Source organism: Macrobrachium nipponense, chromosome 37 (genome assembly GCF_015104395.2).
Source record: "Macrobrachium nipponense isolate FS-2020 chromosome 37, ASM1510439v2, whole genome shotgun sequence".
Classification (NCBI taxonomy): domain Eukaryota; kingdom Metazoa; phylum Arthropoda; class Malacostraca; order Decapoda; family Palaemonidae; genus Macrobrachium; species Macrobrachium nipponense.
Genome location: NC_061097.1, coordinates 13030363 through 13048004, shown reverse-complemented (window position 1 = coordinate 13048004; position 17642 = coordinate 13030363). Strand labels below are relative to the sequence as shown.

The 17642-nt window shown below is 41.9% G+C and overlaps 2 protein-coding genes across 2 annotated transcripts in view; one reads left to right on the top strand and one right to left on the bottom strand.

Moving 5' to 3' along the window:
- LOC135209288 (FK506-binding protein 5-like) overlaps positions 1–17642 on the top strand; it is a 259760-nt gene that overhangs the window by 109850 nt on the left and 132268 nt on the right. The gene's annotated exons all lie outside the window — the stretch shown is intronic.
- LOC135209025 (repetitive organellar protein-like) overlaps positions 1–17642 on the bottom strand; it is a 67582-nt gene that overhangs the window by 6119 nt on the left and 43821 nt on the right. Inside the window, exons 5-6 of the mRNA XM_064241560.1 lie at positions 14187–14329; positions 12381–12527 (exon numbers count right to left, since the gene is read on the bottom strand). Coding sequence (XP_064097630.1) covers positions 12381–12527; positions 14187–14329 — 290 coding nt within the window. The remainder of the gene's footprint in view (positions 1–12380; positions 12528–14186; positions 14330–17642) is intronic.

The window sequence follows — 17642 nt, the reverse complement described above, 5'->3', positions numbered from 1 at the left end:
TAAGGATTCTCGTTCTTTGCTAAGAACATGGGACTTAAAGAACAAATCGCACTACTGTCTGAAAAAAGCCAATCTGCTTGCTAATGGCCTGAATTTCGCTAACCCTCTTCGCCGTCGCCAGAGCGGTTAGGAAGATCGTTTTCTTCGTCAGATTCCTGATAGAAACTGAATGAAGCGGTTCGAAGTGACTCGACATCAAATATTTGAGCACCACATCCCAAGTTCCACGAGGGTACTTTAGGCTGGACTACCTTCTTAGTCTCGAACGATCTAATGAGATCATGAATGTCTTTATTATTAGTCAAATCGAGTCCTCTGTGCCTAAAGACTACAGAAAGCACGCTCCTGTAGCCCTTTAATAGTTGGAACAGCCAACTTCACTTCCTCTCTCAGATAAAGAAGGAAGTCAGCTATCTGCTCACAGAGGTTGTGGTGGAGGAAATGCCCTTCTTCCTGCACCAGGATCTGAAGACAGCCCACTTCGATTGGTACAGAGCGATTGAGGAGGGCCTCCTTGCGGTGGCAATCGCCTTCGCCACAGGTCTTGAAAAAAAAACCCCTCGCTCTGGCCAACTTCTTGATAGTCTGAACGCAGTCAGACTCAGAGCGGGGTGGAGGTTTTTTTGTGGTACCCTCTCGAAGTGGGGCTGTCTGAGTAGATCTTTCCTTAAGGGCAGAGTCCTCGGAAAGTCTACCAGGAAGGACACACCTCTGTGAACCAGTCGGCTGCCGGCCAGAAGGGGGGCGATGAGTGTCATCCTCGCTCCTTCCGATGCCAAGCGAACTTCCTCATCACTTCCCCGAGGATCTTGAGCGGGGGAAAAGCGTATATGTCTAGACCCGACCAACTCCAAAGTAGGGCGTCTACTGCGACTGCTCCCGGGTCCAGAAACTGGGGAGCAATAGAGTTGAAGTCTTCTCGTCCTGGAAGTTGCGAAGACATCCACCCTGTTGGCCAAACGCCCACAGGTCCCACAGCGACTGGCAAACCTCTTGGTGAAGGGTCCACTCTGTCGGCAAACAGCTGTCCTCGTCGACTGAGAAGGTCCGCTCGAACATTCTGTACTCCTGACACGAAAACCCTTGTCAGGATAGTGACTTCTTGCGCTTTCGCCCATAAAAGGAGTTCCTTTCCTTTGCGATGGCAAACAGAGAAGGCGAGTGAGTTCCCCCTTGATTTCTTAGGTATGCCAGCGCTGTGGTGTGTCCGAATTGATCTGAATGACTTTGCGGGATAACTTCTTCCTGGAAGAACCTGAGAGCCAGATAAATGGCTGACAGCTCTTTCAGATTGATGTGCCAGGAACACCTGTTCCCCTCTCCAGGTGCCCGACACTTCTTTCCCTCCTAGTGTTGCTCCCCACCCAACCCGTGGACGACGCGTCGGAAAACAACACTAGGTCGGGTTCCGAAGTTTGAGGAGAGCCCTTCTGCGAGCTTCCGAGGATCTGACCACCAACTTATTGGTGATCCTTCACCTCTCTCGTTAAACACAAGATCGCCTCCAGATCTTGTTTGTTCTTCTTCCAACTGTTGGCTAGGAAGAATTGAAGAGGTCTGAGGTGCAGCCTTCCCAGAGAAACAAACTTCTCCAGTGAGGAAATGGTCCCCAGCAAACTCATCCATTCCCTCACCGAGCATGTTTCCTTCCCCAGAAAGGTCGCCACTTTCTCCAAGCATTGAAGTTGTCGCCCCTGGGACGGAAAAAGCCCGAAAAGCACTGAGTCCATCTGAATCCCCAGATAGACTAAAGATTGAGACGGAGTCAAATGCGACTTTTCGAGGTTTACCAGAAGCCCCAGGGACTTTGCTAACGTCATGGTCGTGCAGGTCCTCCAGACAACTTCCCGCGATGAAGCTCGAATAAGCCAGTCGTCTAGGTAGAGAGAGATCCTTATATTCTCCAAATGAAGCAGCCTTGCCACGTTCTTCATTAGAATGGTGAAAACCATCGGCGCTGTGGTCAGACCGAAGCAAAGTGCCCTGAATTGGAATACCTTCCCCTTCAGGACAAATCGCAGGTATTTTTTTTTTCCTTGATTGGGGATGGATGGGGATGTGAAATACGCGTCTTGGAGGTCTAGTGAGACCATCCAATCCCCCGGTCTCAAAGCTGACAGCACCGATTGAGTCGTCTCCATCTTGAATTTCTTCTTTATAACGAAGAGATTTAGGCTGCTGACATCGAGGACGGGTCACCACCCGAATGTTTGCGGCACCAGGACAGACGGTTGTAAAATCCTGGAGATTCCAGGTCGAAGACCTGTTCCACCGCTTGCTTCTCGATCATTTGTTCCAGCAGATCGAAAAGCACTTTCTGTTTCTCTCCTCGATAAGAGGGAGACAAATCCTTTGGTGTTGAGGATAGCGGGGGTGACTTCAAGAACGGGATCCTGTAACCTTTCCTCACGACATCCAGCGACCAAGGGTCGGCATCTCTCTTCTTCCCAGGCTTTCGCGAACCGAAGAAGCCTGGCTCTCCTACCGGCGTCTGAAGGACTCCAAATCACTTCCTACTCTTTGACGGAGCAGGGGTTTTTCCTCTGGAAGAGCCTCTTCCTCGGGAGGCTGTTTTCGAGGAAGATCCAGCACGAAAGGGCTTCGGTTTTTTCTTGGCAAACAAAACTCCAGAAGATGAAGCAGCTGCTGGCCTTCTAGAAGACGAGCCAAAAGATCTTGCGTTGCCTTTTCCTGAAGGCTTGATGCTATGTCCTTAACCATAGTCTGGGGGAAGAGATGGTCTGAAAACGGAGCGAAAAGCAAGTCCGCCTTTGCGCTGGAGAGACGGATTTGGCCGTGAAATTACAAAAAGAGTGCTCTCTTTTAAGAATCCCCGAGCTAAAGTGCGTAGCCAACTCCTCAGAACCATCCCTGACGGCCTTGTCCATACAAGAAAGTACACTGGACAGCTCCCCCAGACTAATAGTATCAGAACTCCTTGACCTGGCATCTAAAACTCCAAGACACCAGTCGAGAAAGTTGAAGACCTCTAGAGTCCTGAAGAGGGCCTTTAGATGAAAGTCGAACTCGTTATGGTCCAAGTGACTTTTGATGAAGACAGAAGGGCTCTTCTGGAGGCGTCCACGATGCTCCCGAAATCACCTTGAGCAGAGGCTGGTAGTTTAACCCCTACGTCCTCTCCCGTCTCATACCACATGCCTCCTTTACCGCAGAGTCTTGATGGCGGTAAAGCTAAAGAGGACTTTCCTGACGCTTTCCTCTTCTCCATCCACTCATGGACTTTCCGGAACGCTTGCTTCGTGGAAAGCGACTTCTTCATTTTAACGAACCCTGACGCCTTCGTTGCTTTAAAAGAAGAAAATTGAGAAGGGGGAGTACGAGGGGCTTCCGGTTGAAAAGTTTCTCCAAACTCCGACTGTAGAAGACGCATCAAAAACTTTATAGTCCGATGAGACAGGTGGAGCGGTTGCTGTTCTTCCTCTGCTTCTACTAAATTACTCGCATAACTCCTTCCTCAGAAACTGGAGAGTAGGAGGAAAGTCTGAAGAAAACTGACGAAAACAGGAAGGGTTCCTTCATCCACCTGAACTTGCATTGGTGAGGAACTGGTGTCTACCAGCGCGCGCTTGGCGTCCGAAATCCACACGTTTGGCGCCGACAGGTGCGCGCTCGACATCTACTAACACGCTTGGCGTCCACTGGCGCACACCGAGCGTCCACTAGTGCACGCTTGGCTTCCCAACTTGGTGCGCGACCTGAGCGTCAGTCAGCGCGCGGCTGCCGCCACTGGTGCACATTTATCAACAACAGGTGCGCGTTTGGCGCCACCGGAAGCGCGCTCCACTTGCACAGAAGCGCGCTCAGCGTCCACCACTCGCTTGCGAACAATACGAAGACTTGCGCGCGGGAAATATCTCATCCTGAGAGCGAGAAAAAAAGAAACGAACTTCTCACTCCTCTAGAGAGCTGCTGGGGAGCAGAACGAACTCTAGAGGGAGACTCGAACGAAGAGAGGAGGGCGAGCGAGGAGAAAGAGCAGAGGCAAGGTCTTGACTTCTTCACAGGAAGCTTCTCATCCTTTCTACGACGCGGGGGAAGAGACTCTCTAGAAGCAAGAGCGTCCTGAAGTTGCTGCTGCATTGACTGAATCATCTCTTGGTTTGGCGGAATCTTCCTGCTCCGGGGAGGGACTGATCCTGTGAGCAGGAGAGCGGCGAGGGGACGCCTCCCTCCTCCTCCTAGGTTACGGGCCTCCTCCTCCCGAGCTCTAGAGCGACTGTACGCTCGCACGAACTAACCGAATCCAAGTCCGAAGGACTCTCTACGCCTTTTCTGCGGCGGAAAAGCAGCGAACGCACTGTCAGGAGAAGATCGCAAATTCGGAGACTAGGACGTGAAGCGTCAATATCACGCGCCGTCCTTTTCAGCGGACGGGAAGCACCGTGAGAACTCCACCCTTACGTGGGGATGAAGCCTCCGATGACGAAAAACACTCCTTGAGGAGACGTTGCCCGTGCACGCTCCCTGGCAGCTCTGGGCGGCTTTTCTTATTCAAGTAACTGCCGAAGGCACGCCAGATCGGTGGGGGTTCCTTGTAACCCTCCTTCGGCTTTCGACATGCTCCCTCCCCAGGTCCTGGGAGTCAAGCAGAGGTCCAGGCCTAGAGGCGAAACGAGGCCGATCTGACGCACCCTCCACTACAACAATGGGTATCACTGCACTTTTGCACATCACTTTTGCTCTCAAGAGCCAACACTTTCGATTCTAGATTACGAATCGACTCCAAAATTAAGGATAAAGTATTACTCTCCTACAGACACTGCTTCAGGGCCCACCCGGAGGCAAAACTACAGGGTTAGGAGCATTAACAGAAGGAGGGTTAACAGGAGAAACATTAATTTCTTGCACACCTGGAACACTCCTGGAGGAAGACCTCCTTAACCTATCCTTTTCAAGTTTCCTAAGATAGGTATCATACGCCTTCCACTCAGAATCTGTTAATCTTTCGCACTCCTTGCAACGGCTTTCATACACACATTCATGCTCCCTGCAACTCTTACATACCGTATGTGGGCCTCTACTGAAGCTTTCAGTAGCCTACCTCTACAATCAGTCCTAGAGCAGAACCTAGCGCTAGCTGTACTAGACCCTGACATATTATTATCCAAGAGAAGTCCAAACCAAAATCAAATCAATCCACTAATAACGTGTGCCTAGCCACCGATCCAAGTCAATTAATCCAAAAAAGAACCAAAAGGGATACTCAAGTAGCAAAAAGTTTCCAAATCCAGACGGAGGTGCTGTAAACAGATGTTCACAACACCGGCGACAGAAAAATTATGAATAGAAAATGGGAATGGTTCCTGATACCCGCCTCCCAGCGGCGGGAATGGGGTACTAACCACCTGACTCCCACTACGTGTGTCGTAAGTTTTAAATTCTGTCGGTCGTCGGAAATTATCAGCTATATATATACTGACAGGTAAGTTGCATGAACAAATTTACATTTACATTATCATCATTAGGAAATAATTAGCAGACCACTAGACTTCATCTCTAGGTTTTCATAAGGCTGGTCCAAAGACATTTTTATGTGAAAAAGGAAAATAAAAGCAAGGTAACGTGAAACAATGCTACCCAGCTAAAGGGAAGACACCAGATAGAATAAACAAAGAAATGTAGCTGATGCAGAAGGGTCACTGCAAGGGACCTCAAAATCTTTCTCAATTGCATCATGTGAGGCAGTGGAAGTGGGGGGAGCAAAGTTGTACTCAAGCAAGGTACAACCAAATCTGCCAACTCCTAACAAGTTATGCTTTGGTCAAAACATGATAAAAATCTGAGGAAGGGCCTCAATGCAAATCTGTGACGCTATAAGAAAGAAATGTATTTCTACAATGCAAAGGTGTGTTAACTATAGTAAATGCATGTCTCTAAGAATTATGTCGATTAAAAAATAGTAAAAAAATGGTTTACCACAGCAGACTGTATATTTTATTAGTTAAGATATAAGCAAAAGAATATTACAACTGGAAAGACAATATCAGAAAGAAGTGTACCTCACCCAAATCACATGTAAAAAAAATTAAAATTAAAATGTAAGGCAGTAACAAACTGAAATGTAAGGCTCCTTGGAGGGTTTCTAAATTACACAACACTAGTTACTCTATCTAAGAAGCCAGAGAATGAACCAAAGTTGGTATAGTTTGACCACCTAAGGACTGGCAAACTTAAATATCCACCTGATATAAGTCTAAGGTAATGAAATTCTTTGATAACAAGAAATGAGAAACAGATGTAGGATAGTTAATACATATGTGCTAACCCTTTTACAGCCATTAACAGCACAAGAACAGCATACTGTGGTAGGTTTTTTTTTCTTTTAACAGTAAGGCAATGAGTTTCTAAATAGGTTTGTTAAAGAAGTTTAATATTTATTTAACTAATATTTCTTTTTTGTTTATTTTGTTACTTTTCTTCATTGTTTATTTTAGTAATTTAAAATTTTTTTTATAGGAATGGAACTTCTCTCCCTCCTATGGATGGTTCTGATTTTTCTTACGAATTAGTCAGTACCAATGTTAAGTGTGAAATTGGCAAGCAGATTAGAATCTGAATACACATCTGTTGTAGTCTATGGTTAGTACTGAAATTTTTAGATGGGTAACGCTGAAAATCAACATTATGATGGCAAGCACATCACAGTCAAGACAGCACAATGACAATGAACCAAGGTAATTGCGCTTGTAATTCTTTATGTAAGAGTAGGTAAAGGTGGATTGACAAGTTCAGCAAAAATTGTGCTGATTTACCAATATGTAATAAAACAAGTTGAGATGGTAAAAAACCACACCTTGCATATTCTGATTAAAAGTTACAACCCTCTCTTGACCAGAGCATATTCTGATTACAAGTTACAACCCTACTCTTGACCCAGAATCATGAACAATCTAACAGTTTCCTGAAGTTAGACTAGAAGACTATCAAAGTTTGTTGAAAGAGGTGGACGTGAAATTTTTAATAAACATTATAGTAATATGGAAGGAGTCTCTTAAGGCAGCATTATTGAGAAGAATTGCCATTTCAACGGCATTCAACTTATATGTACAGTCTTCTTGTTTTTTTCATTATCGTCTCATCAACAGCAAGATGATACATTGAATTTCTAACGGACGTGGAATGATATACTGCCACCCTTTACTTTATAGAAAGAATGAATAAAAAACAAAGGAGTAAAGGTATATAAAATAAGGAAGCAGGACAAAGGCTAATGGAAGTCCACATGGGTTATTGTCATAGTTCACTATCAATGTTGGATGTTTTTGCTGTAAAGCTCACATCTCAAGACACTGTACGTCCTCAATTTTATTGATGTAGGGAACGGGTCGTTTCTGCTGGTGTGTGCCCCACTGTTGTGACTAGTACAATTTCGCGCACTCTCTCTTTCTCAACCACGCCCTATTTTTTACTTTTACCTGGTCACATTAAAAAGAATAAAAAGATAAAAATATTGAAATCAAGAAACAAACAGAGATGACTCAAGAAAAGTTAAAATTAAAGCACACATGTATGAAATGCAATGTAAACAAGTGATGTGTAGACTACAAAAGAGGCATGCGACAAAGGACAAACTCGAAGGCAAGAGAAGAGTAGACAGGATGGAAAAGGAAATTGGGGACCTATGAAGAGAAGTGACAAACCTTACGAGAGAGAAACAGGAATTGAACAATGACATAGGAGAAAATGGAGAGAGTATAGTGGAGATTAGAAAACAAATGCCTCAAGAGCAGAACAGAAATGAAACTGAAAAAAAGCACTAGACAAGGTACAAAGAAAAAAGCTTACAAGGATAAAAATTATGAATTCAAGAGAGCTGTTGGTAGAAGTGTGATAGCAGCCAGAAAAAACCAGTTGTCCCCTAAAAGGAATACACAACGAATAGATTTGCTGTACTCTTCAAAAACAGAAGAGGAAGCAACCTAAATTAGATATTCTTTCGTGAAAAGATACGGGGCTTAAAATTTTAATAGGCTAAAAAAATATAAGTAACAGAAAAGTTCATTATTACCAAGGTGAGGAGCAAAGAAGGTAGCTGAGGTAGTGAAGAAAATCAAAATAAAAAATAGAGAAAGTGCAATCATAGTGCTGGGAGGAGGAAATGACATGTTTCCAAAAGATGAAAGAATTGGCCAAACAGAAGGTCTTGTAACCAACCTGATGAATATTGTAGAGAGCATCGTGAGAAAACTGATAAAGGCTTTCTTATAGGACTTCTGCCTAGAACCAATGTAAGCCACTACTCCCTTAGCAAGGCAATTGGAATCAATGACAAACTGGAGCTAATATGCCAAGAAAAAGGTGTTAGGTTTGTAAACTTTTGGCACAGATTTATAAGAATAGAAAACTATATAAAAGGGACGGAACTCATGTGAATTTGGAAGAGGCAAACCTACTTGGAAACCTTAATGAAAACCTCTTGAAACACCTTACTGAACTGAACAAACATTCAAGGGAAGAAGTCAGAAAGCTCCCAAAATCTGGTTAATAATAGCACTGCAGGAAACAGTGACAGTACAGGAAACTAATAAATCCACCGATGACAAAAGAGAAGATAGAAAAGTCCCTCAGAGTGGCGCAGTTTGATGCACAATCTATTCAGAAAAAAAGTAGCATAGGTCCCCTATGGGACAATAGAGGAAACCTGGTGAACTCCGACTTTGAAAAAGCAGTTATTGATTAAGTTTTTTACTTGTGTTTTCACAATTGAAAACATTACCCTCAATAACGGAAACCTGCCATTAAATATGAAAGGGCAGAACCAATGGACAAAGTAATATTTACAGAAGAGGACATTAAAAACACAATAGACTAACTCAACAAGTTCAAATCTCCTAGCCTGGATAGGATTCATCCAAGAGAAATTAAAGAGCTAAAAGAGGAGATAGTTCCTAAACTATATAAAATCTACAGAAAAAGTGGAGAACAATGAAAGGCACCAAAAATGATAGAAACTTGGTAATGTGCCTCCAGTTTACAAAAAAAGGTCCTAGAGAAGAGCCAGGAAATTATAGACCAATCTGTCTCACGTTGGTCATTTGTAAGATTTGAGTCCATAATTGCAAATCAAATTGTGGATCACATCGATAGAAACAACTTGTTAAACTGCCAACACGGTTTCAGACAAAACAGACCCTGCCTGTCAAACCTCTTGGAGTTTTTTCATAACATGCTCGGTATTTACAACAGTAGGAGAGCAGTAGATATACTCTATTTAGATTTCCAAAAGGTTTTTAACCAAGTTCCACAAAAGAAACTAACACACAAAATTTAAGAGCTTTAGGAACTGTAGGAGAAATAGCAGACTGGACTGAAGACTGGCCAACTAATAGAAAAGTCATTATAAATGGTGAAGAATCAGAATGGGCAGATGTGACAAGCAGAGTTCCTCTGGGTTCTGTCCTTGGCCCGCTCATTTTTTATTTACATTAATGACATTGATATAGGCTTAACTAGCAGGATAGCCAAATTTGCAGATGACACAAAACTAAGTGTAAATGCACCAGATACAGTGGAAAGTTTAAAAAATTATCTATGAAAAATAGGAGAATGGTCAAAACGATGGCAAATACCTTTTAACCTAAATATTTAGTGTTGGTTAGGCAATGGGATCTTATGTTTCTAATATGAAAAACTTCCCAAATTTTTCACAAGAGGGAATCAAATTAAATTAAGAGTAAATTTTGTCAGAATTGTCCTTCTCTAGTTTGGTTTGCATACTCACGTCTTCAGCGGCCTATTCAAGGAATCTTTGCTTAGATGAGAATTTTAAAGAGGGTTGATAAAGTTCCATTTCCACACTTTGGTTAACATTTCATCCATTTGGTATTCATTAAATGTTGTTTATCAACTTGCCCAAGTAATGTCTCATGCCAACCCTGAATCTAAACTAGAATAGATTAATCCTCTTCTCATGGGCCAGCTTAAGGCTTATACTCAGATATACATACAGCTGCTGATGCCTTGATGATCGTCATTCCATCAAAGCTTGACTGGGATCAGAAACAGAGCTCAGTGACAATCTAATTCTAAAGGGTGAAGAGGCCTGTAATTAAGAATTACCCTTCATTATACACTATTAAGGATCAAAATCATAGTCAAGAGCTGAGCATGGATCATAGGTTGATAGATAAGGTAAGGAAGGGAAGAACTGAGTTTAGAACTACCACCTGGGGCTATGGCATAGGTTGGTTCTAGGTGATTGCTCTCTGAAGCCATCACCTAACAACAAGGTGCTTGGAATCTATGGGTCTTCAGATACAGACTCACAACATTTCAACAAGTATCTATCTGGTAAAAATAAGGGAAATTTATGTCGGCTTGACAAAAGGTTTGAACATTAGTAGGTACCACAGGGAAGTTTATCTGAAGTGGGTTGGTAAAGTGTTGGGAAGTTGATTGGTCAGTTATCTGCTTTGGTCCCAATACGGCAGTCTCTCAAGCATCTCAACAGTCTCTTTTCTGTTTTGCTGGTGCCAGGCACCAATTCTCCATTATTCAGCCTCTGAAAGATATGAGATTCCTACGAAACATTCAGGGAAAGGAAGTGCTCTATTATGTGGAAAACTTTAGAGGAAACTTAACCAATGGTTTTCAGGAGATGTGTTGATCTCTGGACCTAATATAAGGGTCAGATGTGAAAGGGCACTGTTTTGAGTAGTCTTACATATACTGCCTATAGATGACACCCTCAAAGAGATGGCTAGACACATGGAAAGGTCATTATGATGCCTGAGAGGGAACTTCCACCTTCACTATGAATGTTAATTAAATCTGTTCTTTTCATTATCCTTTATCCCATGGTTTTCCTGCCTGAACTTCCATGTAACATTCATCTATCCCATTTCTCCAAGATTTCCGGGGCTTTCTTCCAATATGTCTTTGATCTGCTCCTTCCCAATCAGTACTGATTTGCTACCAACTCTTCCTCATCCTTTCTCATCACATCCTAAGTGTTTTTTCCAGCCTCCTGAGAAAACATGTCGCCAACAATGAATATTCTTTCAAAATCTCTCCTATTTTCCTTATCAGTGACCTTGTTTTAAACTACACAAAATAATACAAGACCTGTACCATTATAAGTCTTCTCTTTCTACAGATACAGCATTTGTATTTACCAGCAACACATCTAAGCCCTAATGTTGCTACTCTCTTTGTTAATGCTCTCTACAATCATGCTTCACAGTCCAGTGAGTTCCCAAGTAACAGAAATGCTCTACCTCGTCTATGACCTGCCCAACTATCACAAGAGCATTCTCAAGTCCTCTCTCCTCTTCATCTGTTCTCGAAAGGCATTACAGACACTAAAAATCCTTAGGCCAAGGGCACTTTGAGTATCTCCAATTACATACTATGATAAATAGACCAGGGATGTGCTGATCATTGAGATACCTTCAGGCCAATAAAATTACTACAAGCCATTACTCCTCTCCAGGTCTTCTATGGTGGGGTGCAAGGTTTTGAGGTATCTGTTTTCTAATTTTCAATATGGATGATGAGCATGATGCTCCATTATGACACTTCTCAAGCAGTCATCATCATAACAATGGTTTTGATGCATAAATCCTTTATACATGAAAAAAGCTTGATACTTTCACTTTGGATTCATCAGGGGTAGATGTTGTTTACCTATCCATTCACTTATGGCAGTATCAATTATTAATAGGACCTAGTTTACTCTGTCTAACTTGTTGTTTCTGTGTTCAGGTTTACTACTATACTTTGCAATGCAGTGTTGTCCAAACATTTTCGCCTATTGTACCCTTTATTACCTTCTCCTACTGTTACGTAACCAACAACCCCCTCCCCCCCCTCGCCCACCATGGCTGACCAAACTCAGTTTTATTTAGGATAATCATGCAAATAGTATATTAATTATGAAAAGACTGCATTATAGGAGTGTTGGTCAATAAATTCAAATTTATTACACAAATAAAAAGGATGATTTAATAACAAAATGCTTGAAAATTACTTACACAACTTAATGTGAGATGTGAGGCTGATGTTCACTGATGGGATGTTTCTGTTGTGTGTGTGTGTGTGTGTGTGTGTGTGTGTGTGTGTGTGTGTGTGTGTGTGTGTGTGTGTGTGTGTGTGTGTGTGTGTGTGTTCCTTGTTTGTTCACGTACCCTCATGATCTATGTTGTGTACCCCCAGGGGTACGCGGACCCCAGTTTGGACAACACTGCCTTAATACATAGTAACTAAAGAAAGGTAAAGAAAATTATAAACCAGTTGAACAACCACGAAACATGAGAACAACCCTACAGACAAATAGTAACCAAAGTCTACAAAAATCTGTCTTGAATCTACCAATTAAAATTAAAATAAAAAGGGTTTTATCAATCTTTCGGAAAACTTACTGTCTTTGCTTTCTTAGATGATGATTCCTCTGTCCCTTCTTTGTCATCTTCTCTCTCTCTCTTCTTTATCTCAATATCCTCAATTTCTTTTTTTGGAACCTGCTTTTTCTCTTTCTCCTCAGACTCTCTTCTCTTCTTATTTTCTTTCTGGAACAGAAAAAATAAGCATTTGTCACATTACAAAAGATACTAAATAATCAGGTGCAGAGTACATCAAGAACCTTAGAACTAACAAAGCCCAACCTGCATACAAGAAAGGGCAGCAAGAGCTAAAAGAAAGGTGGCATCAACGTTCTTAAGTGAAGCCTTATCAAAAGGCTCAAAATGAGATTATAAAACCTGAATGACTATGTCTAACTTTCATCATAAACCATGATAGGAAGATTGAAATTTACAGTACAAAAGATAAAAAAACATCTTCAAACTTTAAATTATGAGCAACATTCCAGTCAGCATGATGCACAACTGAATTCAATGTTAAGCAAAATCCCTTGACCATAACTTAGATACTGGCAAAACTTAAATCAGGATATCTGTGTACCTAATCAACTCAACCAATTCACATACATCACTATCACTCTCTCCCAAATGGATGATACGTGAGCCAGCAAACGCACTGCTAAACTACCAAATAATGTCTTTGGAGAACGTGTCAAATTTGAACCAAACGCGGTTGAGAGAGGTGGTAAAGGGAACAGACCTTGGTCTTGAGACAAGCCTTGGTTCCCTGTCCACGGAGAAGACCAACGGTACCAGGGACCCCAGAGGGTAGGATACAGACAGATGCTAAGGGTCCAACACCTCTCTCACAGGGGAAACCAAAAAAAGTCAATCAATGTGGAGTGCAGGATCATCTCACCCTGATATATATGGTGAAATTTCTAACCATAACATAAGAAAATTTCTCAATTACCTATTATTTTTCTCCTGAATCACATAGGGAGCAAAAGAAGGTGGAGCAGGAGAGAGAGAGAGAAATTAACATAGGCTGTCAGGTAGGAGGAGAAGCAACACAGGAAGAAAAAAGGAAGACTGAGTAAGCTTATGGTGTGCCCTAATTAATTGTTTAAGCAATCTATAGGACTAATATCTTTCAAGATTTCACAAAATTTTCATCCTCTCATCAGATCACGCCTTACTATCTTTAGATCAAGAAAACCACACTCATGCCTCAACAGCTAGGGTAACACACATGGCCATCATGCACAACTGAAAAATTCAGTTTCCACAAACTCTTTCTTATGCAGATTAATGCTTTCATGTCTGCTGGTTGTAGCTGCTATATGGCAAAAACAGAAAACAAGTACAATACCATAAAGGAGAAAGTCAGCAAGAAATAGCCAGCATTTATTAATACTGATTCACACCATCTGCACAACGACACAGAATGAAGAATTCTGACAAGGATGTAAACATTCCAATGCCACTAGGTGGGAAACAGGTGACTACAGAGATAGTTTTAGCAGGTTAGCCAAGCGTTATTTTGTTTTTGTTTTGAATGCCAATTGCACCTAATGGTGCCAAGATATAAGCTAACTTTAACAGTAGGTAAGATTCATACCAAATAATATTCATTATCAAATGAATAGTTTGATTACAGATTGAATCACACATAGAAAAAGAAAATGTAACAGTGAAAATATATCCACAGAACGGCTGAACAGGTTACTCTGTTGTGATATTTTGCAAAACATAATGTATTGTATTTCAATACAAAATACATCTTCTTTATGAGGTCCATTTCGATGGGATGCCAGTATTACTACAATATAGAAAAGAAGAAAGTTCATTTACTCAGAAACTTACCTCAATTTCAGAAATAAAATCTACCATGTTTGAGTAATGGCTGTAGGAACGACAGTGGGGCTTAACAAAGTTTACATTGGCAAAGAACTTCTGATCGCAGCATATGCAATAATAGTTAATCTTCTTTACGATGTGATTTAACCCTAAAAGTAAGAGAAAGACAATGAGGGGATATGCATAAAATATAAATACTGTATGAGAAAAAAGCATAATATTGTACAAAAAAACAAAAGTTATAAGTTAAAAAAACAAAAGCTATAAGTTAAAAGCAGACTGGAGTTTTCTTATATGTAAATTCTGAAACCTGATAAATTTATGAGTGAGGTCATGCAAATTCTGAACTTTACAAACTTAGCAAATAGCTGATATTTTATAAGTAAAAGATTAAATACAGGTTTACATTCCTTATCTGAAATCCTAACAATTATATTTTTATATAAAATATGGTTTTATTTATACTTACCAAGTAATTACATAGCAAAGAATTTCTAAGTACATACCCGTAGCTAAACTTTGAAAAGCATGGTAGTGATTCCTTAGTTTTGGTGAAGGTCAGTACCCCCACCCATTACTGGGGGAATGGGTAACAACGCACCAAACTAGCTCAATTTATTTATGCTTTATCATCCTAGAGGGGGGAGGAGAGTGGGCTACCATTCTGTAATTACTTGGTTAAGTATAAATAAAAACCTCTTTTATTATAAAAATATAATTTTTATTTAAAAAACTTACCAAGTAATTACATAGCTGATTCCCATACTGCTAGGAGGTGGGATTTATGCAAATAAAAAAATTTGCTAGCATTCTACCAGTTAAGAGAGCTATAGCAGTCACGCAGTATTGACTGAACAAGAAGACATTGGTTCAAAAGTAGGACCAGACAACCATTTCAGGACTACCTACAGATTCCAGGAAACTTGCTGTGTTTCCTTGCGTTTGGATGTGTCGAAAGACTTAATCAGGTCTGTTAAGTCTTGGTTAGCAGACAAGTCTAGACCTCTATGTGACAAGTCTAGACCTCTATGTGACAAGTCTAGACCTCTATGTAAGAATACAAAACCTTACAGAACCTAGCATGGCTCTGTATCCTTTAATAGTGGAAGAAAACAGTCCTCTTGACTTCCTCAGATATAAAACAAAATCGGCGATCTACATTACAGATGCTCGAAAAGAAGAGACTTTATTTCTTCTACAACATGATCTGAAAATGGCCCATTTATTTTGGTAGACGTTAGATCGCTTCTGCAGCCGACTTTGTAAAGCCTTTTGCTCTGAGGAGTCGGATGACAGTTTGAACCCTGTCAGAGCTAGAGTGGACAAGCCTTGGTGATACCTCATTATGTATGGCTGTCTGAGCAGTTTTTGTCTTTGTGGAAGTAACTTGAGGAAATCTACTAACTGACTGATAAGGTTTGGGAACCATTCTCTGAGTGGCCAGAATGGCACGATGAGGATCATCAAGAAGTTTCTGTGGGTATGAAACTTCCTGAAACTTCCCTGATCATACCCAACAGAGGAAATACATGAAGTTCCTTGTTGGACCAGTCCAGGAGCATTGCATCCACCACCCATGCCGATAATTCTTTGCGATAGTGAAGAGGTCCATCATCAGTCTTCCCCACAACTTCCAGGGGTCCAGGCGAACCGCTGGATGCAGAGTCCACTCCATAGGGATGACCTGATTAGAACGGCTCAGCTGGTCTGCTAATACATTCAATCTCCCTTGAACAAACCTTGCTATTAACTTTGTCTGGTTCTCTACATCTCACATAAGAAGATCTCTCGCTGCCTTGCAGGGAGAGAAGGAGTGGATTCACACTTGTTTGGAAATGTATGTGAGGGTTGTCATGTCCGAGTGAATGGCTACTGTTCTGTTTTGGACTTTCCCTGCAAATGCTTTTAGTCCCAGGGTTATGGCTTTCAATTCTTTTAGATTGATATGCCAGGTCGCTCCCCAGCCTACGTCGGATGTGTCTGAATAGAAAATGAGATCTGGGTTCAAAGGTGAGAGGGACTTGCCTATTAGAAGACTTTCTTTTGATCTCCATCACCAGAGATGTTCTTTGATTCCCTGCAGAATCTGGAACACAAAGTCATCCAAAAATTCCTCCTTGTTCCATTTCGCCCTAAGAAAGAACTGGAAGATTCTCAGATGCAACCTGCCTAAGGGGACAAATTGCTCTATGGAGGACAATGTGCTGAGGAGGTTCATCCAATCCCTGGCTGAGTGTTCTGGGAGAGACAGGAATTTGTCCACTGTCTGAAGGCAATACTCTACCCTTTTGAGGGCTGGAAAAGCCTGAAAAAGAACTGAATCCAGGGTCATCCCCAAATAAACTATCTGTTGGGATGGGACTAGTTGAGATATTTGACGATCGATCAGAAGATCTAACTCCTGAGCCACAGTTAAGGTCTTCTAAAAGTCCCCCATGCAGCATGACTTCGACTTTGAGTGAAAGATCCAATCATCCAATGGAAGCATGGATCCCTCGGATCCCACTGGATGTATGGATCCCTGGTATGCCACTGGAAGAATGGATCCCTCAGATTCCACTGGACGCTTGGATCCATTAAATCCCACTAGATGCTTGTATCCGAAGACACTTTAATTCCTTGGATCCCACTGGATGCATGGATCCATCAGAACACTTGGATCCACCTGGATCCCTGTGGATGCCCAGATCACACTGATAGCTTGAACCCATTGGATACTCTTAGGGCTTGGATCTCACTGGGCACAGAGATCCTGCTGCGTGCTTGGATCCACTGGGCACTCAAATCTACTAGAAGGTCGGATCCACTGGGCGCTGGGATCCAGAAAATGTCATCAGTGCCTATTGTTGTTTGTTTGTATGGATTTTTTACATTGGACGGAACCAGTGGTTATTCAGCAATGGGACCAACAGCTTTATGTGACTTCCGAACCACGTCGAGAGTGAGCTTCTATCACCAGAAATACACATCTCTCACTCCTCAATGGCATGACCGAGAATCGAACAAGCAGCCACCAAGGTGGCACGCCAACACAATACCGACCAAGCCACTGAGACACCATAGTTCACCCTGGGATCCGATCACTAGAGGACAAAGAATGCACATCCCTATGGATACCCTAAGTATCTCTGCTATTGGCGGCTGAAAGGAATCTTCAAGCTTTAAGATTCCTTCCAGCCGCCAATAGCAGAGAAGCACTGCACCCCCCGACCAATGAAAACTCAGCTAGCGGATAACCCCCGCTGATCTCCCGTTTATAAATTAGGGTAGCACCAAAAAAATATCATCAGTCTACTCAAAGCCACAGCCTTGAAAATATCTGGTTGAATCCAGAAGAAATGTCGGCATAAAATATTCACTTAGATTTGTATTAATCTACGGACATTGTACACCAGATTCCAGTATATATATAAATTTCGTAAAATTAGTTTATCTTGACTTTTCATGTTTCCAATAGGTGCA